Source organism: Neolamprologus multifasciatus, chromosome 16 (assembly GCF_963576455.1).
Source record: "Neolamprologus multifasciatus chromosome 16, fNeoMul1.2, whole genome shotgun sequence".
Taxonomy (NCBI): Eukaryota; Metazoa; Chordata; class Actinopteri; order Cichliformes; family Cichlidae; genus Neolamprologus; species Neolamprologus multifasciatus.
Window position 1 is genome coordinate 16,951,990 of NC_140454.1, and position 23,851 is coordinate 16,975,840.

A 23,851-nucleotide genomic window follows, 5' to 3' on the forward strand; every position below is an offset into this window, starting at 1 on the left:
GTATAAAAGGAGACGGGGGCAACTCACGACCTGTCAGCTGCATCACATTTGGACATTTGGGAAAGCGATCTCTGTGTTTTCTTCTTTTCTGTTTTACTCAGTTTCTTTCTCACACACATATGCTGAAACACACAAATTTGAAAAACCGCACATGTATGCTGAGCACATCCTAAATATGTCAAACCAGGCACGTGTGTAGTCGTACAAAAGAAGGTATTTACAACCACCAACACCCCTAAAGAGTCCAAAACAAAACTACACCCTCTGTAAGCACAGTAACACTCTTGTAAATATAAACTTACAACACATCAAGCCTTATAAGTAGAAAAAGTTTAAAAAATACACATCAAATATCCTCACTCATTAACAGCTGATGCCTAGAACAGTGTTCCAGTAGTTGTAGGCAGGTGGCAGTAGTGAGACACCCTGACGTCCAATACTGGCAGCACAAATACTGATACTGAGTTGAGTTGTTCACAGTAAGTTATTACTATTGATTTTTTTGTTTTTTAATTCTTGAATGCTTGCAACATGAAATAATGCAATATAAATTTTGGAGTGAGTGATTCATTTTGTACATAAAGAACTTAATGTTTTGAAATTCTTCAGAAATCTGATTTTAGGTAATCCTTTAGGTTGTGTGTTGCATTAAGCTTGTGGCTGATTATAGGACACTGGCCAACAAGATTTACATTACATGGAGCCATAATAAAAAACACAAATCGAGATGAAAATACAATAATACAGCAGTGGGTAAAATTTTAACTTGAAATGTGATTTCCATAACCTGTCCAAATAATATTCTGCTGGTTTACACGTTGGATCAGCGCACACTGCACACACTTACACATACATAACAAGCATTAAGATAAGTTCCTTTGCTAATTACGGACTAAACTGTCTGTGTGCAGTTGTAGTGTAAGTAGCGTTTATTGAAGACTGCAACTGGCAAAATCAAAAATAAATACATATTTAAATGCATGAAAATATTTAAAATAAATTGATTTTTTTAATGAATTATGAATGATAACAGTTTTCCAATTGATTTACTTTTGTGTGTCATATTAACTTTTACTTTTATTAAATACATATTATTTTGGTAAAATCACAAGCCTTATGAATACAAAAGGCTTAAAGAATACACATGAAATATCTTTTTTTTTGTTGCCTGTACCGTTTGGTTCTTTTGCCATCATAATTGTTGTCTAAAGGCAAAGAAAGATGCCCAACTTTACCAACTGGACCATCCCAGCCTTGCCGTATAGGTCTATTTGATTCACCTTTGCTTTTATTGTTTATTTTATTTTCATTTGCTGAACACGAGACAGACTTGACTGGGGAAAAGAAAAGGAGAAAGAAAGAGGGAAAGATGAAATATGAAATATCCTAACAGTATTCAGGTGTAGCCATCCGCACAACTCTGGATTGGATAAGTGGTAAAACATTTTTTTTTTAATGGATATTAGTTTCTTTATTTAGGTATTGGAGCTGGGACAGGCTCCATCACTCCCACAATAGGACAGTCAGGTTTCTATATTTATCTGCTTTAATTCTTTTTATAATTTCTGCTTCACTGTGCAGATACACGGCCCATCCGATTGGTTGATCAATGCCAGGACACAACAAACCCAGCTGTCTCTCATCAGCTAAGTACAGAAATTCTAATTTATGACACCTTTTTATAAATGAAGGCCTATTTTAATTATTTTTAATATTAATTACTATGTTTAACAAATCAATTTATTTAAGATTTTGGCAGTCTTCTTCCTCTGCTTTTTTTAGTACATGAGACTTCTTTGAATGATCTGACAACTACAAACATGTCTATCTACAGTCCAATTATCGTAACAAGTACAGCGCAGACAGACAGGGTAAAAAAAATGTGTGAAATGATAAAAAAAAAATCATTCAAGTGATACATGATTTTGGTATAAAAAGTCTGTAAGGATAAAGTATTATTCACGTATAAATACTGTACATACATTTCCAATACAAGACAATTAAATAATAACTGCTTAGACTGAAAAAAGAGAGGTTCAGTTTATATTAAATGTCTTGGAGAGAGACAGTCCCCAGTGTACACTACGATAAAAACCACACTAACGCACACATTTGCATTCTTAAAATCTCAAACGCTCCTACGCAGGCACGCACCGGCACATGCACGTAAAGGAAGCTAAACGTTTGTGAGGGTCATCTGTAGTGCATAGAGACATAACTGAACTGTGTTCTGCAAATGTCACGACAGAGAACATTTCAGTGCATTTCTCCTCATTTTGTGTCTTTCATCATCTTTCAAGACTCCTGGGACAAAGACAAAGACATAAATACTCTATATGTGAGAAAACTACATAAACATAAGTACAAAAAACAGTACAAAAAGATATTTCTTGAAAAAATTCAGTTGGATAACTGCAACAGTTCTGCAAGTCCAGAGCAGCAGCGCTCGTCCACTCTGCCGCTGTTAAACTGAAGTTTCTGATTGGAGCAACAGTAAAAACTTGTGCGACTTGGGATCGATGTACTCTTCGGTCAGTCGGATATAAGGAATGCTCTTGATGGTGATGGCTAAGCTAAAGTCGAGACACTTCAGAAGGAACTCTGTCCCCTGTTTAATGCCGCTGGTCACAGACGCTTCGCTCACTAAGGTCCACTGATCAGCCATCCAGCGCTCGGGGCCGTACTGCAGGGTTGGACCAGGCACGAGATAAGCCTCAAGGAAGGCCTACGCACACAGAGAAGCAGCTGATTATATCAAAGTACCCACAATGAAAAACAAAACAAAATTGATGTGTAAAGACAAAACTTGGGATAACATCTATATGGCAAGATTAACTCAATTTATTAACAATCTCCTGACCGATGAAACCATTTCTAATGTCAGTGAACCAATAAAAATTGACCTCATGGCCCTTCTTGAATGACAGCTTGCCCCTCTTTTAGTTTCATCATATGATAATAAATAAATTAATCAATAAAACTGAAATTAAATGGATGCACAAGGGGGATTTAGCAAGAATGCATACAAAACTAATAAAACCTCTTTTCACTGATGTGACACGATTAAGTAATGCTTCCATTTACTTTCTGTCTGATAGCTGATGTTATTTACTCAGTTTGAGTCACAGCTTGTTAGACATAAAAATGAATGTCATTACAGCCTTTCTTCCAACTCATATCACCCATACCCATATCACCCCATCCTTTGCATTCTCCTCTGCATTTCCTCCTTCAATACATCCATAAATCTTCTCTGTGAATTTCCTGTTTTCCTCATGATAGCTCAATCTTCAACATCATCTTTGTCCAGTACATCCACTATCCCTCCTCTGCACAAGTTTTTGTCTTCAAACCTCTTGATCTCTTGCCTCTAGCTCCAACTCCTGTTTGTTAGTGCCACCATCTCCACCTCATTCAACACAGCAGATCTCATTATCATCTTGTAAACCTTCCCTTTCACTCTTTCTGCTATCCTTTTGTCATAAGTTACACCTCTTGGTAAACACTGCCTTAGTGTAAAGCTATTGACAACAAATCTGCTGTTATGACAAGTTAAAAGCTGACCTTAGGACTCATGTTATTGACCAGGCAGAAAGCAAGATGCTTCTGGATGCTCTCCATGCTGTGGCAGTGTTGCCTCCTGGTGGTGCGGAGGTACTTCTGCAGGGCCCGAGCCATAGAAGGAAATATAGCCAGAGCTGCCTCTCGCACATCCATAATGTCAGACGGTGTGGCACGCTCATCTTCTTTCTTCATGCGGCGGACATGTGTGAAGGCCTCCTCAACAGCAACTACCAGCCTGACAGAGAAATACCACATTGCATTTGGCTATATACAGTTGTTTTTACTGATCATTAAGCAGCACCCTAATGTTAAGACAGATTAAACGAAACTGCAGACGTATATATCTGTATAAGTATCTATATAAGTAAAGGTATTTAAACGTACTGTGGAGCACTTTCCATACAGTTTTTTATCATACATGGCCCAAGAGAGAACAACGCTTCAGCAATATGAAGCAGGCGATTTTAAGCAATGATTTTTAAAATGTCTTTTTTTATAAATATCTAATAATAGAAGAATATTTTTCTGTATATGAAGTGATAATTAGACATGCTGCTCTTGTAGCTTTTGAATGAAGGAGACAACATTCAACTTGTGCTATTATGAAAGTGTTGCAGAGTTTGAGTTTTGCCTGAAAGTGGCATGCAGTTTTTTAGTCATCAAGTTTGCATAATAACGTGCATAGCTAAGTGCTTTCTCATAAGCCTTGTCCTCTTGACAGTTTTTTTTAACTACACATGTGCATGCACCAGCCATCCCAGTATGTGCAGCTTTCCAAGTTTGATTTCTACTTCTGCGCGGAATCTATGTGGGACCTACGACAAACCATGTGCAAGTGGCTAACACTAGATTTATAACAGTCCTGCTGTGCCTCTGTCGCTTTTCTCTTGAAGTTGATTAATTTTTTTCCCAAGAAGAAGTAGCCAGAAACACATAGATGTAAACGGGCCATTAAAGTTTGTAATGGGCTGGCATTAACATGTGCTGTGGTTGCATTTCTAGGGATGTGGATATGTGGCTACAGCGTAAGTTACAGAATAACTGTGGTACAGATTTAATGCAGAATTATTAAGCCACTGTAACAGTGTGACACTTTGCTCCCATGACTCACCTGGCTCTACGTTTACGGACTCTTCTTTCATAGTCGGCTTCCTCGTAGTACAGCTCATTGTGGGCGCTGTCTTTACGTTTGCCGGCAGCTGTAACCATAGCCCGTGACTGATTTCCATTACTTGGCTGAGCCCCTGCTGCATTCCCTGGGGCTGTATCAGAAAGAAAGGACAGTAGTAAATTGGTTAAATCAGCCTGACCTGGGGGAGGCAGTCTTTAACGGGCCAGTCCCCCACCAGTGATTAATGGACAGTATCTCAATCTGAATGATTGAGGCAAAACTCATATTGAAGGACAAATTCAGATCTTATTATTAGTGGTATAAAACAGCTGTAAATCTACCTTCCCAGCCCGTATTATTCCCATTTTATCCTCCACTTAACTGTGAGAAAGGTTTGATAGTTATCTGGGTCGTGTTGCCAGTCTGAATCACAAAACATTCTTAATTTTAGCACTGAGAAAAGAGGCAATTTCCACTGGAAGCATCCACATTTCTACACACACTCTATGATGCAGAAACCTTTTTATTGGGGGTCTGGATTAAATATTCATTATTTTACACATCAAAGACCATGTGTGAATTTACTGGTTTGTGTGGCAAACCCATAAAACTAATGGGGCTTATATAGCAGTATATTAGAGATCCTGTGGTGTCACTGAGGCAGAGTAAGATCTGGTCCATATTCATGAAGATCACTAAATCTGGGGGTGGTTATAGATGGTAAATGCTGCAGGACAGACAAGGATATAAATTATTAATCTGATCTGCATGGGCGTGTGTTTACGCTTGTGCGTGCAGGTGAGAAAGAGAAACTGAATTTAGTGATGAAATATGGATGAAAAATCCTCCCAGTGCGAGTACTGTGGAGCAAATGCAGTCAGATCATTTGCAAAAGAAGCACTGTAGATACTTTCCAATGAAAATACGAGTAAACATCCTTATACATCCTGCCCTACATATTTGTACTGTTTGTACAATGAGAAGAGTGACTGACTGATATAGCGTGAGGGAGATGTGTGGGAGTTGACGATGGGAAAGAAAGGGGAAAGAACGAGCTGGAGCTGGAGACAGTGTGAGCAGGAGGAAGGAGAGATGTGGGAGTATGTGAGAAATGAGCGTTACACTGATGAATTATTTAAGGCTTGGAATTCCACGGCCACCTAGAGACCCTTCCATTGCACTTTGATAGGAGAGGGGGTGGGGTGGATGAAAAGCACTGTGAGGACACGGTATCAAACATTGCATCCCTGCTTTATACATCAACAAATCCAGTGCTGCGCAGCCAGTGGGAGATTAATAGGTGTTGAGTGGGAGACCCTTTTAACTCCAGGAAAGAGTGTGATATGTGGCATTACAGGATATGTGCAAGGAAGTAATATATCAAGAAAATTGTAGCATTTAGAAGAGTGCTTTTTTTCCCCTGCAAATTCAATATATGCATTATGTCAGAGAGGGAGGCTTCAGAGTGACGCTTCACGACTGAAGTGTGAAATTAGTGTCTCCCTGTGATGGTGAGGGCTTTTACCTGTATTTACTGTCAAAACGGTATGTTCTCAGTTTGTTTTTCAAAGCTGCTCATTGAAACCAGAGTATCACAGCAAGCAGAACGAGGAGAAGACAGTTAAAACAAGGGAAAGTAACGGTATAAACAAAGGGACATCAGCAGAAATATTACATGTGCACAAATAAATTAAAGGAACACTTTTTATGCGAGTGTAGCATCAAGTCTAGTTGATTAGCAGGGCGGGTTGTTAATCAGTTTGAGCTGCTTTGGTGTTAATGAAATTAATAACAGGTGTACCTGTTGTTAATTTTTTCTCCTCTTTTTAAGAAGGAACAGGATGAACACTGCCAGAGCTGCAAAATGATCTCCAGCAGGGTATGGTGTGAATGTGTCCAACCAATCTGTCTGACCAATCAGAAACAGACTTAAGAAGGGTATCCTGAGGACAATTCATATATGGAAATTAAAATGTAATTATTATTTGATGGTTCAATAAGCTCTCCAACATAAAAAACGTATTATACAGGCTAGGCAATGGGCCATGACTGCTACCAGTTATTGGGGTGAAATCCTCGGACCCACTGTCAAACCCTGTGCTGGTGCAGTGGTTGCTGGATTCCTCCTGGAGCACTACAATGTCCAGCCCCATGTGCCAAGAGTATGTGGGCATTTCCTGGACAATGAAGAAATTTATACCGTTGACTGGCCCCCATGCTACCCTGACCTAAAGAACACAATAGAGCACCTCTGTGACATCATATTTCAGTCCACCAAACATCACCAGGTTGCACCTCACTGTCCAAGAGCTCAGTGATGCTAAGGTCCAGATCTGGGAGGAAATCCCCAGGACATCATCTCTTTCCTCTCATTAGGAACATGCTCCAGTGTTATCAGGCATGCAGGGGACAAACAAACTACTGAGTTCCATTCTGCAATTTCATTTTGGCAAAAGGACTAGCCTGCAGCATGCTTTTCTTTGAAACCTTTATTCTGGGGTGACATAGAATTCAGCCTTCTTTAGGTTGATAATTTTCATTTTCATCAAATGATGTGTTATCTTTTATTTCCTAACACATTACCCAGTCCATGACAGTATAGCTCCCCCCCCCCCCCCCCCCCCCCCCATTGAGATCTGATGTATTTCCAGAGTGTTCCATTAATTTATTTGAGAAGTGTAGTACAGGAAAAAAATAAATAATTGGGACATATGAGGCAACTAACCGTCTACATTGTAGACCTTTAACCCAGCCAGGTGTTTGGCAGCTCGGTGTTTGGAAGCAGAGAGAAGGGCCGGGTTATGGAGTGGAAAATCTCTGTAGTAATACTCCAAAATGGACAGAGCGGCCCTTTGAATGCTGTGTGAGGCAAGAGAGAAAAGAGAAAACTTAAAAACAGTACAAGACAGTATATAATCCCCCTGAATCTGGTGAACGATGTTCTGAACGCTGACAAACAGCCCACTAAACAGTGATTGAATTACAAGATAATGTTGTCATTTAGAATTTCAATAAAACAATTTGAGAACAAACATTAGCACACATGTGATCTATTTTATTTAATAAAATCCTTTTACTGGCCAAACTTTTGCATCTACATTACCAACGATGCACCTCAATCGCTGACAGTTCAGTGGGAGAATTTGTTGTTTTATGCCTCAGTGCAAGCATCTGACAAAAGATGAGCAGGCTGGTGAGCTCACTACTTTATAATCCCTCATCCCTGGCTTCTTATTTTAAAGATTTTATTTTAACTTTATTTGACAGAGAAAGATTTTAATTCTTTCCCCCCATAAAGACATTTAGCGACCTCTCTTGTAAAGTTAAAGACACCTCAATATATGTAAAAAAAAGACGTGGTTCGACGACTGTCAGAACAGGTTTCAGTAGCTCTCAGTTCACTCAGTTCAGCAAAGAGAAAAAAGGCTTACTGCTAGTAGGCATCCAAGTGGGGGGTAAAGAGTTAAGAGGGACTCAGCCTTTATACAAACTGCAGCACTGTACCACGTGAGCTGCTGAGAATTGAGTCATCGACAATTCAATTTGTCATCTTCAACCAATGAAGACTCAACTGACCTCACATGAAGCCATTTACAGTGTCATCAAGTAAGCCATATAAATTACTGGAAACAGTTAATGCAGTATGAATCCTTTTCTTTCTCCTCTGCAGGTCCTAACCTCTTGTTTACCATTCCACAAATTAGGAATCGGAAGAACGCCCATTATTAACCCATTAAACTGTTAGCCTCATTACACAAGCATAAATACTAATGTCTCCTAGTCTTGTCATAGTAATAAACTTGTCCAAAGAAGAAACAAAGATAGTCATATGACGAGTCGCTTTTTCTCATCTCTCCTTTCCGAACTCCTAGAATAGCACACTAGCCGAGGTCACCGTAGAGTAAATCAATTACTGCCTGTGCCTGTCTTCCCTGTGGCCATAAGCTTCCAATTACACAAATACATCAACAAGGAGAGTGTGGCTGAGCACCGTTGTGTACTTACTGTGCACAGTACAGAAAGGTTATATCCGCATGCGAAAGAGTGAAACTTATCTATGTCGGTCAGCCTTGTGTTTGCTTTAGGAAAGACACACAAAGCTAAAATGGTGCAACTGCAGCGTGCTCACCTGAGCTGTCCTATGTTGTAGTGACGAATCTCTCCATCTGTGGAGCGGATGACACACACGCTGTAGCAGGGCTGGAGTTGGCGGAGTTCCAGAAGTACGACTGCCAGGTAGTGAACAAACAGCTGGGAGTCCACGAGGGACACAGCAAACTGGACGATGCCGTGGTAATCCTCATCCTGCTTGGACCACATCATGGGCTTAATTAAACTTTCATTCTCATTAGATAAAAGCTTAAAACAAACAAACAAATTACAGCTTTATTTAAGACTAAATGAATTAGATTGAACTAATACTCGGCTACATGCAAACAACATACCATAAAAAACACAAACAATATGTCCCAAAAACCGAATCAATCAACCTTTATCTAAGAGCCATTTAACACCATTAAAGCAATAAAGGAAATAAACTCAGAAAAAAATTGTGTATTTGCATGTTAACTATTTGTTAAATGATCTAAAAAGATTGACTGATGACTGCTTAATGTGCAAAATTAAGAAAATACATAAATAAATACATAAATAAATTAAATACATCTCAAACCCACCTGAGCATCAAGGATCCGGACCCCATAGAAGAGCCAATAAGACATAGTGAGCAGGAGTGTGAGTGTGATGAGGAAGGCACGATACACACACACTCTTGGCAGGCAGGCCCGGCTGGGTCGCAGAAACAAGGCCCAAACAGCTACCAGGAGGATGAGGAGCTTGAAGGAAATGGAGAGGAAGAGCCCCTCGCAGGCTGCACCACAGACCTGCAGCCTGTCAGGCCACATTACTGCTGGTAGAAGCAGGAACACCAAGGGCGTGGCGAGCACTAGCAGCCCCACGCATGAGCCCACAGCCAAGGGAAGGTAACGGCGAAAGCCTTGGGTCCGGTCTTGTATTCCTTTCCCCAGGCCCACCACCTCCTCCTGGGAAACACTGAGCTCTGACGTTCCTGTGACAGCGGTGGTGGTTTCTCCCCAGTTATCATCCTGAAAGGATGTAAAGGAATACATGAAGGAAATCTGGGTTTCATGCCACAGATGTACATTTGGGCCTGCTGTATTGTGTATGCTGTCAATTAAAGTATTTACCTATTTCAGGTCATTTATTAAAAGACTGCAAAAGTCTTGGGAAGTTTGCCTCTATACACCAAAACTGGAATTTTAATTAAAGATATGATAAATTTCAGGTCTTCTTTTTTAATTTAAGGGGTTTAACAAAAAGAGTTACAGCCATTTTCACTCATAGTCCACCACTGTCAGAGGTTCAAAAGTAAAAATGATTGTATATATGCATAACAATGGCTAAAACTACTAAACAATACTTTTGTTAAATCCCTAAATTTACAACTAAAAGTCTGCACTTTGAACACATCTTGATGATTTGACTTGATGATCCAGTGTGGTGGTGGTACAGAGGCAAAACTCCCCCAAAATATGTCCAAGCTGTATGAATTGATTTGTTTGTGGTGCTAGGTAGATACACTGGGTTCATCAGCTTCATAAACAGCATCCCAGCAAACACTAGTAAAACAGCAACATTGTGAAACTGTCAGACTGTCAGTCCCTCTTTTACTAACCTAAGAAATATTTATAATATTGTAAGTGCACGCGTCTTTGTTTGTTATTACACCAACTTTCGATTGACAGTTAGCTGAGACATCAGGTACACAGACTAGTACAACTAATGTTCTTATTTGTTTGTTTTGTCAGTGATAAAAGGATGCATCACTCTCATGTCCACAACTAATGTACATAGAGGACATCAAGCAGACACTGCCACCACATTCACTCTTTTTTTTCAACCATAATAATGGGGTGTCTTCAATATTTGTTCAAACAACAAAATATTGCATATCATCCAACATCAAAATGTTTGATGGATCCTTCCATGGATAGAGCAGAAATGAGCTGAAAGACACTAAAAATGCTGTGGAGGGCCAAAGGGGGAAAACAGATTTGGGTATATCTGGGTTTACTATTTCATAAGATTAACACAATCCTTTGGTTCACTGTTTATCCACTGAGTAGATCTTTAAAATGGATTTTGTTTAATGCTTTGGACACCAAACAAATTTATGAGACTAATATGTCAAAACCTGGGCCCATAAAATAACATAAGTTGACAAACCAGAGTCAAATGATGAATGTGAATCAGACAGACAGTGCTTCCATTTTTCCCACTGACTCCTTTCTCGGCCCACAAAGGCCCCACAGAGTCTATGCACCATGAATGCAGCACATCCTTAATTTTTTTTCTTTTTGAGCAAGTCAAAATAATGGCAAGCCTTTTAAATTCTGTTTGAAGTAATAAAGGATGACAGGATGTGCATGCAAGCAAAAGCACACACACACACAGCATAAGCCAAAGCTTTCCATGCCCATCATCACAAATTAGTCTGTTTTTTTCTTCTTCTTAACTACCGTGGTCATTTTGAGCGTAAATATTTCCGACAAAGAGACACAAAGAGAATAAATTAGTGACAAGTCTACTCTAAAGAGACATTTATTTTTGTTTGCCTGCCATTAATTCATGTAATTAGCCATTCATTGTGCTCCAGAGTGTCACTGCATTGTACCTCCCGACAACCAATCAAAGGAGCAGCAGCTGCAGCTAGAGGGATGACGGCTGGAAAATTGACAAGCTGAACAGATAAGCCACCCTGGCTTCACACACGTGTGCGCACACATCCACCTAAGCACCATCAAACAGTGCTTAGATGCACACTGAAGCCACATGAGCCTCATGGAGCTGCTGTTAGCAGCACAGCTCGTTGTCATATGCTCTTCACCTGTCTAGAGCTTGTGATTCCAACTATATGCAAGATCCTTTCCAGTCTATTAAAGTTAAAAGAAGCCTAAGTGAACCCCGCTGGAAATCTGACTTACTTTGCATATTTTACAAATTGTAATATAAATATGAATTTTGCTTCTCCAGCACAGCTCACAGCCAATTAGCTTAGCCTTGCTGGAGGAGGAGGAGGTGGAGGAGGATGCCAACGGAAGCCAGAAGATGAATGAGCATGATCAGAGAAGAGGGAAGCAATGTCACAGAGGGATGGCAGCAGGTTATGAGCAGAGAGAGGAGAGGTTGGGCTGGCGTCCTGAGTGTGTGTTTGCCAGACTAATGTGAGAAACAAGAGGTCAGCTGTGCACCGTAGGTGTAACATCAGCTTCATTTAGTGCCAGATCTCATTTGTATTCAGCCCACACGTCTTCTTTTCCCCCCCTTAGTTTCATTCTTAAGCCAACCCCCCACTCACCAACCTGCATCTGTGAACAATCAATGTCATTCTGTGTTCCACTGTGACAAATGAACAATTAGGAACACTGAAACAAAATCTTCCTGTTTGAACACAGATGCTGAGTAGTCACTTAGCTAGTGTCCAATTTTCTCTCATTGTTGTTCTCTAATCTCACTAATCTGGTGTTTTTCTTATAAACCCAAGAATGTTAGTCTTTCAGTCATAATTCTGAAAGTTTCAAAATAAACCTCTTCTGGCACACTTGAGAAATGCTTGGTTATAAAAAAGATGACAATTTTAATGGAATCAAGGGTACTGGCTAATCACGGGCTTATGGGATTAAGACTTAGCTCAGAATTTGTCATTTTTCATACTTGTGCTGTATGCCTGTTTTGTGTTCTGGTGAACAGCCTCTACCTTTAATATTTACAATCAAAAGCAATATATAGAGTAACTTGTGTTAACATTTTGAAAGGAAAAGAACAAATGAGGAAAAGTAAGCATAAAAGAGGTTTGTGCAGTACTTTTTCAACACTGGGTGCTTGACTGATCTTCTCATGCAGCTCTCTGCAAAAACAAGAAAGAAAAGCTTATTTCCCAAAATGCCAAACAATTTCTTTGAACCCTTTGTGATCACGGAAAACAGGAGGAAACAGATCACAAACAGAGACCAGACTGTTTGTGCACCTCCACTTCACCAGATGTTGGCTAAGAGGCACAGCTTTGTTTTTATTTGTAGAGATTTACTCTGTTTAATTTTCCACTTATTTAGACATTGAAGTGCAGTTGCGGGTAAGAGATTAAAATGTGTTGGCCAAGTGTGTCTTAGTGCACTAACCACTTAAGCATATGCATTTTATATTCTATATGCGAAATGCATGACTGAAACATTTCATTCATCCTAAGGATCCTACTGCAAAGGCTTTCATACCTTTCTCAGGGAAAAAATGGAGCATTATTGAGTGAGCTAATATACTGCTAATACCTATCATTAAGTCTCAGTGGATTCATGCAGAAGATTAATGCTAACTAATCAGATCAGAAAGAGAAAGAAACCAGGAGAGACTGACACAGGGAAGGTTATAAAAGCAAGAGCGGAAGGGCATGACTGCCGCCTGCTCCCTTGGCAGTGTTTTAGTCTTTTTATCTGGCAGAGGGTGAATATGGATTATGCTACACAACACAGAAAACAGTCTGCCAGCTACAAAGCCTAATCGCTGAGCAGCACTAGCTTGGGTGAAGGTTAAAATAGGCATTGTGAGACACACACAAAAAAGCTTCAAACGCCTGCCAGGTTTCCTTAAATTTACTGCATTCCTTTTAGGAGTAGGAGCTTTTGTGTTTTTACCTCACATTACATGCATTGCTGGTGTAGTAGCTGTGAGTAGGTGAGTATTTTAGAAAAAGGGCAAACAAACAAGTTTATAAAGCGAGACTACCATACGCTATGTTGTTGCTAGAGCTAACACTGTGAGGAAATTGAAACTGCTCCCTCTTGGCACAGAGTCACAGTGTCTAACAAAGCAGCATGGCCAGTCTCAGTAACAGATTCTCAGTGACTCACTCTTGCGCGCGCACACACACACACACACACACACACACACACACACACACACACACAAACTGTGCTCCAAGACCGTATCCTTATGTCACAGGCATGCGTGTAAACATGGAGGATTATTCATATCAGCTTTCCTCCAAGTGGCGTTTGGCCGGATGCTAATGCTAATCCCAGTCTGTGAGATGTTTCCTCTGCACTGGAGACTAGTTAGTGTTAATATGCGGCTCCGCCATCTGACAAAGCTGCTCCAAAAAGCATGGGTTGGAGTGCACCGTGGTTGACGGTGTTTGCGGTAATGCTGGTGCTGCCACCGGTGTATGGTGTGCAGACACAACCGTCTGCAGGGGTACTGCAGTACAATGGCAGATTACCTTACACTGCTAACAATGGATGCAGGCTAGGAGCTGACAATCACATGCCAGTGTGGAATGTGCCTTTCCAGCCAAAAGGGGATGCTGAGCAGAGATAGCAAAATAGGTCAGACTTCTCCAACATGGTCAGAAAGTCAGGTTGAACGCATGTTTATTTTCCAGTCACATTAAATGTTGCTAATATTAGGAAAGTATATTTTGTCAAGGTAGCTTGCACTACTGATACGATGCTTTTCTGCAGCTATTTTAAGCATGCAAGTTGCACAATAAGCCAATGAAAAATGCACTCATTTTGAGTTACTATGTATTTCAAGTGGGTCAAAGACACTGTAAAGGCAGCCCCAGGCTAGCAATATCTTTAAGTCGTCTTCAGGGAAGAAGGTGCTTTCTTTATCTCTCCCATTTTCTTCGTTTCTGCTTCTACTTTAAGCTCATTTTCTCTTTCAGTACAGTTTGTTCGATTCTCTGCATTTAAAGGAATACCCTAATATTTTGGAAAATAATTTTATTCAGGTGGCAGTTAGCTTAGCATAAAGACATATTTATATATATTTATATATATTTTTCTCTTATGTGAAGCTTCTAGAAAAGCTTTAATGTAAAACAAGGAGTTGCAATCTCACAGTGATGATAAGACCACAGGAGGCCACACTCCAGGCTATCACTTGGCTAATAAAGCTTGTTTTCTGCTAATCCAAGCCAACCAATTGCTATCTACATGCAGACAGGAGGCGGGTATCAGTCTCCTCATTCATGTCTTGTTCAGATTGTGCTAGTTTGGTGAAAGCTGTTGATATATTTCAGGAACCATTTGGATATAATGCTGTTTATGCACCAGGGATATTCCTAATTATCCCAATCAGTACCACATAACATTGCTGTTTACAGATATGTAGAAGCTGTAACTGAGATCTCTGACTCACTTTAACATAAAACACACAAATCTATAATCCATGCACATCTATATGGAAGCTTTTTCTGCCACTAAAAAAATGCCAAGATGTGGAAACCTAAAATTTTGTGATATTAATTGTAAATAACACTATGTGGGGATTAAACTAATATATTCTTTTAAAAGCAGCATTAGCCACATCTGGTTATAGCTTTGGGGCAATATTTCACATATCCATATTGCTAATATACAGTCTGAAAGTTCCAGAAGATGTTTTAATAGTAAATTTTTGAAATCCTGCTGCTCAGAGACAGGAGGACGCATAAGGTTTAGATGCCTGAGGCGTATTACGCTCACCAGGCACCGTCAGCATGGAAAGAAATTGCATTAACTCAACGTTTGACTACTGTTCTAGCAGCAGAGGGACCGCAATGCATGATGGTCTCAGTGCATGAATCTAGTGTACATTGTGATGATTTTAAAGCACTTTGTGTGGTGGAGGAGAGTTCAGAATTAGAACAGCACTACAAAATGGCTAGTAGATGTTCCCAAAATAGCCAATAATCTCTGCAAGAAAGAAATAACTCCTAAATATCCACACAGTATTATACTCTAATGAATCTTTAATCCTTGAAGCCTAAGTTAAATATCTGCCCTGCATTTTAAGCCTCATATCGCATCATTTTGTGCCTACATAAACCTATTTTGCTTGTAGCAGCAGAATCAGCTTTTTGATGCTATACTATGCCTTGATTTCAAAGCCATTAGGCATTACAGTCAGTATGTAGGCACACACACACACACACACACACACACACACACACACACACGCACGCACACACACACACACACACACACACACACACACACACACACACACACACACACACAGACACAGTAACGAAACACTGTCTGTACAAATCCACCCAGGCCTATAAGAGAGATGCTAATCCTCTGACCTATCTGATCCCTTGTTGCCATTGTTAGCCTATCATGTGTCGGTCAGCCAGCTGTGTGAGGGCGAGTTTATAAGGTCGGGACGCAAAGTTCATGCATGGATTACTGGGTCTTGCTTTTTCTGAAGGAAACTGATACTAGCTGCAGTTTTAGTGTGCTTTCCTACAAAACAATGTGCATCTTTCACAGTTTCACTGTTACTGTCAGTTTTCAGTTTAGAGTTACTCCAATACCTGCGCCTCATCTCCTTGTTCTGCTGCAGGTGTGGGCTCTCCAGGCAGCGGTTCTCCGTTATGAACTGGGGAGTCCTGGGAAGGGGTGTCGGGGGGATTGATGACCACAGATCTCTCCGAGCGGCTGCTGTCTTTACTGCTGCTGGCTTTGTGTCGCTCACGGCTACGATCTCTGGAAAGTGAGAACAAGCACACATGGTGACCACTGGGATAATACAACAGGAAAGATGTACCGATATATAAGACTGAAACTGGAGCCTAACATATCGTTATTCAATCATTATTCTTTACTAATTAAAATGGAAATGATTTGACTGCTACTTTGAACAACGCTATCACAATTTACTAATTATTTTGAATCAACAGTCCAGAACAATTTTCACACTTGTTCTACACTGTCATAAAAATGTAACTCTCCTGTTTTGAAAGACTGAAACAATAAAAATAATGATCACTATACATGTCTATATGCATAGTGTTGTTGTCAACGTACAGTATAGACATATAATTTCTTTAACAGAAATGTAAATTAAACAACCATTTCAGGTCCCTATTTTCCATTCATTAAAATGATTCAGCTTGGGATAAGTACCATATCATCAACATACACACAAAATAAGAGCTGAGACAATAAGCTCATTAATTTATATCAGTAAAAATAATGAGCCAAAATGTTTTATAGTTTATTCTTGATGATTATTTGTTTAAGGTGAGTCCAAGAAGACAAAAATCCCAGTTTCTAAAATGTGAAAATGTGCTTCTTACTTAATAATTGTTCTTAATATTTGTGAAGTTTGGACTCCTTATTGGACAATCTTTGGCGTCTGGACAAAGATTGAGCAGCGTTTTTTTATCAGCTCCTGACATTTTATAAAATAACTTGTTAATTCTTTATTAATCAAAAATCAAGGAAATAATTTGACGGTTTCTCATTAATGAAAGCTCGTAAACAGTGAAGTGCATTAATACTCCAGCAGACAATTATAGGCATCAGGAATGAGGGGGGAGATAAACAAATGATTCTCTCGTTTGCAGAGCACACAGACTCAATCACTGAAATAGGTTAGAACCGCTCAGCTGTGACGACCCTAATCCACAAGCTCTGTCCGTCTCAATCTCTCGCTTGTTCTCTCTCTGCAGTTTCTTGCCTCATTATTTCACAACCAACATGTGGCCCACTCAAACGGAAGACAAACAAAGCTACAAAATGTTCACTGAAGGCATTCCAGTAAAAAAACAACAAAAAAACACAAAAAAGCCAGGGAGTGGGATACAGTATGTGATCTGGAAGAAACAAATTCCTGTCATGGGAGTGCCGGACAGATACAGCAGAGAAGCAGACAGTCAGATGGAAAGGCTGACGACAGACGGGAAACATACCCATGCCGGTTTGATCTCCCGGAGCGACTGGAGTGATAGGAGTAGCCAGAGTGGGTCGACTCCGTGTCCATACCGACGTAGTTCAGAGACGGTGATTGGACAGGGGGATGAGGAGAGACTTGCCGTGTGGCAGAGAGGGTAACTTGGCAGCAGCACTCAGGAGGACAAATGGGTTGCTATAGAGACAAGCTTCAAAAATCCACGACGAATGACAACTATCTTTGATTGCGGCTTCAGTGACCACGTTGACCTGAGGGACAGATAAATAGCACAGTATGAAGGATGCACCAAGGCTTGCTCGCGACATCAAACAAACAGAGCATTAGATGTACAAGAAAAGCTTCTGCATCTCTGATTCTCATCATTCAACACATTTACAAAGCAGACAGATTAATATATTAGCCATTGTGCTCTGCTGTGTTGTGGGTATATACTTCAGATTATCTATGATTAATGTATTAACCTGGGATATTTATTCCAATCTAACTTGATATTCAGCACACATACTACATGTGTTACAACATCCCCTTAACAGCAGCGCTCCCGGTTAAATTTTTACAGCATGCCACGCCCTACTATCTCCCCCAATATTTTACCATCTCTCTAATGTGTCTCAAAGACAAGCAAACATGCAAAACAAAACCCCAAACCAAAAACCTTTCCTCTGCAGTCGTTATAAGTTTGCCCTGAACTTGGAAAAAGTGCATTTTGTACCCTCTACTTGGAATTATTTACAAGACGCACTTTATTTGGAAACTCTGACTTAAATCCAGCCATTCAAATGCCACATATAAAACATGTTTCATGAAGAAGCTTTTACACAGTCTTTCTGTCTTTTTACAAGTCTCATTTTATTTCTGTGTGGATGCGTGTTTTTATGGCTTGAGCCTAAATACTGCCATTTTGGCTTGGTCTCGCTTGTAAACCACCCCCCAAAAACACATAATTATGCATCTCAGGAGAAACAAAAACATTAAGGTTGTATAAAAAATATGGAACGGCACAGACATACATTAAGAGGTGCAGGTAACAAAACAGAAAATAATTAATGTATCAGAAAAAATGCCCACTTGTATGAGCTCTTAACACTCATTAGGATTCGGTTTTCTTTCAGTTACATTCTAAAAAAAACCCCTTCAGTAATAGAAGAGGCTAAAAACCCCAAAACCCAAGTATTTTTAAATAAAACATTTGTCAACGTACAGTATAGACGTACAATATAGATAAAACCTGCATATTCACATAAAAAGAGCACATTCAGGTAGATCATTTAGTTCTAATCTGTACTATAATTAATCTCATAATAACTGCATTTGATTCGATAGCCAGTGATTTGGAAAAGAGAACTCTCTCCATCCTGCCATTATTAACAGGAGCTGAATCTGCCAGACTCACTTCCTGTGAAACAAATCTGTGATGTATGCATGACGATCTCTCACCAAGCATTCATTTAGACCTCAATCTCAACCCTGTCTGTCTCCCAGCTGTTGTCCTGACAACCACCTGCCAGTCAACTTCCCCATCACCATCTCAATTTACCAGCTGAGACTATTCTTCCCATCACTTACAGGCTATTTGTTATCTCTACAGCAAATGATGCATATTAACACCAAAACAGCCCATTCAGCATATTAGGATGTGATTGCTCCAGAGATCGTATTCTGAAGGGTTAAGAGAAGACACTGCTGTGCAGCAGATTTCCATTAAGAAGGTTTAAATGGTTTTTATTTCCCTCAGCTGCCTATGATTTTCCATTAAAAATGTTATACAGTACATATAAAGTCTGTAAGATTAATATTACAACCTATAGAATTACTTTGTCAGATAAATACAATCTATATTGTTGTTCTTTGGGCTGTAGACTGGCTCCATAGTGTAGTGGGTTACATGTTTGCCTAAATACATAAAAAAAATCCCTAGTTTGATTGTGGGAGAACCCTTTTGGGGCTGCGTGGGGAAGTGCATCCAGTGCAAAAACTCTGCCAAAGCAAACATGTGGAGCTACCTGCTGTGCTAACCCCCTGTGAATAAGGAAGCAGTCAGTTGAAACTAGTGCAAGACTGTAGTGTCCTTTATTAAAATGGCCTGTATTTGTATAGCGCTTTACTTAGTCCCTAAGGACCCCAAAGCGCTTTACACGTTCAGTCATCCACCCATTCACACACACATTCGCACACTGGTGATGGCAAGCTACATTGTAGCCACAGCCACCCTGGGGCGCACGGACAGAGGCAAGGCTGCCGGACACTGGCGCCACCGGGCCCTCTGACCAGTAGGCAAACATGGGGTTAGCATCAGGTATCAGGGTTAGGGGCATGTAGACTGAAGGAGCCTGGGATCGAACTACCAACCTTCCGGTGAGTAGGTGACCCGCTCTACCACCTGAGCCATAGCCACCCCCATGTCAGTATTACTTTAGACATCAACCGTGGAAATGTCTGTCTTACATAAAACTACTCGTGGCAAAGTTTTAGGACTATTTTGAGCAGTTGGAAAGAGATAGTGCTTAGCAAGTGCTAGTCAGTTTCATTTAATTCAAGAACAAGTGGACATTTATCCACAGCTCCCATAAATCTTGATGACACCACAGCCCAGAGGATTATTATGTAAATTAGATTTTGGGATGAAGTGTCAGTTTAAATTGGGATGAACCAACCTGATGCAAAATGATGCCCCAGTGACAAAAAAGTGCAATTTCTCAGAGAGTGACTGCATCAGTGGAGGCTGATGAACGCTGAGGGAACATAATGTTGAACAAGGCAGAGCAGCACTTACAGAGAACGTCAGTGGTGCAGTATCAAATTTTAAACACAAGCCTGACTTTTAACAGGATTGTCATATGTCTCATCTTTAACCCACATCTGGAGCGTCCACTGTTACCTTGGCAACACTGGAGGCAGGAGGCTCCATCTAACAGCAGTAATCAATCTGCCCTGCTGGGCCTAAATTTGTGGATGCACTTAAGTGCGTATGTGAGAGTGACGTTGGGGTGAGGCACAGTGAGAGGGCATAAAGAGGAAACAATAGCCTTCCATCACACCCGTCACTCGCGTGGTTAACCGAATCCCGCCTGGTGATTTGAATAAAAGCCATTAACCCCCTGAGTGCTGATCTCTGGGCGCGTGGCAGTGGTATGTGGGGCACAGGGATCCCACTGAGAAGCCACTCATCCACAGGACGAGCATGAAGAGGCACAGTGAACCAGGCCATGTGGAAAATCGCAGCCACGGGGTAAGAAAAACTATCAGTTACAAGCCAACGATAACTATGAATGAAACATGCGGGGCTAACAACACGCATTAGAGACGTGCGCCTGTCTGAGCTTCCTCCGAGACTGTCCCAAAAATGCAGTACTCCTCCGAGAGGGAGCCTGTGCGGAAAATCGACTCTGCAGTGAAGCACAGTTGCATCACTGCAGACCGTTCTGGTTGGCTGCACCGAGAAGAGATTCACCAGGGCAGAAACTGACACTAATGTAAAGCAAACATTGGTTAGGGTGTTTGTTTAGTGGAACGAGGCTGATGCACAGTGGGAGCTACTGTAATTACAAATGGTCAGGCTCAGGGGTGCACGCACACCCGCTCTTATGCTCTTATTGAGTAATTTTTTACTCCTATTATAAAGACAAGGCATAAGCACACTTTAGTCTTGCAACAAATAAGCGTGGGGCTCGTTGAGGAAAAGCTGCAACGTATGATAAGTAAAATGCATTGTAGCATTTTTTTCCACTGCTGATTCAGCTTATAAGTATAACGTGAGATTTTGACTGTATAGTAATTTGCCCTCTAAACTGAGCTGAGAAGGAGGGGTGTGGCATTGAGATTCCATTAAGGTATCCAATGCAGTGCTGGCAAATGAAATGGCACAGATGAGTCTCATAGCTCAACCAGGGCACATGCTGAGGCCTGGTTACCATGGCATCTGTGCCCTCCCTCACACCTATTAGCGTTCATGCCTTCCTTCCTTGATGTGCACCCTGCCCCGGTAGCATTATGCCATAATCTTCCAGATACAGCAGCTGGTAATCTGATGAATTTCTTGTATCAGCTGTTTTGCAGCTTCAAGGCAAACAAACTACAAAACTCCCATCTACTGTTCAAATATACAGTGGATAGTAGATTTCTGGGTGGATATCAATACAGATGTTCAAAACCGCAGTTTAAGCACATTTAAATGCCAATGTAAATATGTTTTTTGGAAGGTAATCATATGTTTTAAGGTGTTTCAGACATTCATCGCGAAATCTTTGCGAAATTAATGCCACTACAGATAAATATCGGCCACCGGCATGGGTAAATGTCATCTTATTAACTTGTAAGAAGACATATGGGTCGATATCAATGTTGGCTCACTTATAGATCAATACCTAACACACAGTAGGTATATTAGACCCTCATCTTAGCTTAGTATAAGCTAAACCCATTTCATTATTGATTCACTGTTATATCAGATCACTGGTTTGCCGGAATTGAGAGCAAATGCCAAAAACATTTCTTTTACTGCCATATAAAAAAAGGCCACATTTTAGGACCTGAAACAACCAAGGTGTATATTATATTTCTGTTTTAAAATGCATTCTTTTAAAATGGCAGCAGAAACAACAAGTCCACACATGCACAGGAATAACAGTCCACTAGGCTGTGTGAAACCTCTCTGAAATCAAACAAAGGGTGACAGAGTGTGAGCCCGTGTAATATATAGTGGTTAATATCTTAAATCCTTTCGTGGACTACAGATAACCCAGAGGAACAGCTGCTCATTAACATATTACATTACCACTGGGCTAAAATCACATAAAACTGAGACAAATATGCAAGTCATGACACTCCCTTAGAAACACCCCCCTTTTTTTCTTCTTATTTTGTGCCCCTCACTGCCAGGATATCTGACGTGATCAGGAGTGTGTTCCTGTGTATTTTTCCACAAGTATTTGCAGAAGCAAACCTGTGACCTTTCAGTGACTGGATATAGCTACTCCCACCCTGCTGCCCATTGTAAAAGGAGAAAGTTAAGACCTGACACAGTTCTCTGGAATGCAAACTTTAGTCCCCTCTGATCCGCTCATGTGGAGCTAAACAGAAGTACAGTAGAAGAAGAGAGGGAGGGAGAGGAGGGTGGTGCGGGCTGAGAGGGCTGTTGAAGAGATACCTCAGTACATTCCTACTTTAAGTGCAGGGCCTTTATGTCTCCAAATGCACAACTGTAAACTACACTGTAATATATTGCACACTGCCCCATGCTCCTCCATTACCTCTCTTTAGCCTAAAGGTAGCTCCAGTTCTCGTTGCACTTCTGACACACTGCCCTGTCGGGCACATTTAAAGGAGAACAAAGGCCAAAGCCTTGCCAACATCACTTTTGATCATCCATGGGAAGAACTGATAGCTTCCATGGGTTGACTCATCTATTCAGGGAGGGTTCCCAGGCTGGCAGTGTCCTCAGGCTCTCTGCACAGGACCCATCAACACTGCTCAATAATAAATAACTGTAGGTGCTACACGGCAGCATCATGACTCTGACAGACAGAGAGAGAAGACACGTGAAGCTGCTCCAGTCACAGTTAACACCTCATCCAGCTGTGTGCTCTCCAGACAGCTGCTGCTGCTGATGGAGACATCTCCAACCCCGCTTTTAATATAAAGGCTACTAGGTCGCACAGAACAAGGGGAGCCACTTCTCTATTACACAGCTGCAGCTTCTGTTACAGCAGATCTCCTTTCAGTCTCGCCCTGAACCCCATTAACCACACAAGACTAAATCACTTCAAATAAACCATGCAATCTGGATGATCGGCTCAAATAATATGCTTACATAAAAAGCGATACTAATGTAATAGAAATAAAAAGGAAAGTCATGAGCTCCAGATAAATTCGGGTTATGTGGCTGCATCTGTCTGGCGAAAAGGAAACCATTTTCCCACGACGGCAGCATTGAACTTCATCAGTGATTCCTGCGTGCTGGTGTATCTCCGGATTTTTTTTGACAAGGGCAGCCAATACCCGGTGTGATGAACATCACAGCCGTGGATTCGTTTACCTACCTTTATCTCAGAAGCGTTTCATATTCCTTCACCTGCGTGTCGGTGTCAGCGAATCTGCCGCCGAGGAGCTGCAGCTGTTCCTGTTGCTGTGAGGCGCGTCTGCACGGAGAGGCAGCTCACAGTATCCTGGCCATTGTGGTTCGCAGGACCAGAAAGGGAGGCAGCATGGGTGTACAGCACGCTTTTACAGCGCGTTACAATGAGTATTTTCTGCTCTGGCCCGCAAGAGGTCGTCCTTTACGACTGCTGTAGAAGGGTCGGGGCCGTCAGTGAGTGTAACTGATGTCTAAATGTGATTTGCTACTTAACTTGACATTTTTTCACGAAGAAGCTCACGTGGAACTTCTCTAATTAGAAAATGAAAAGATTAAGCCCCACCCCC

General features: G+C 40.9%; 1 protein-coding gene across 1 annotated transcript; it reads right to left on the reverse strand.

The window, feature by feature from the left end:
* Positions 1–1,474: 1,474 nt before the first annotated feature.
* Positions 1,475–23,721, reverse strand: LOC146500587 (vang-like protein 1). The gene is made up of 9 exons (XM_085135533.1): positions 23,470–23,721; positions 17,430–17,679; positions 16,050–16,221; positions 9,352–9,780; positions 8,805–8,980; positions 7,401–7,534; positions 4,676–4,826; positions 3,565–3,799; positions 1,475–2,725 (listed from the first exon to the last, which is right to left on the reverse strand). Exons 2-9 carry the CDS (start codon positions 17,498–17,500, stop codon positions 2,465–2,467), a joined length of 1,629 nt encoding a protein of 542 aa, XP_084991659.1. The 5' UTR covers positions 17,501–17,679; positions 23,470–23,721; the 3' UTR covers positions 1,475–2,464.
* Positions 23,722–23,851: the final 130 nt, after the last annotated feature.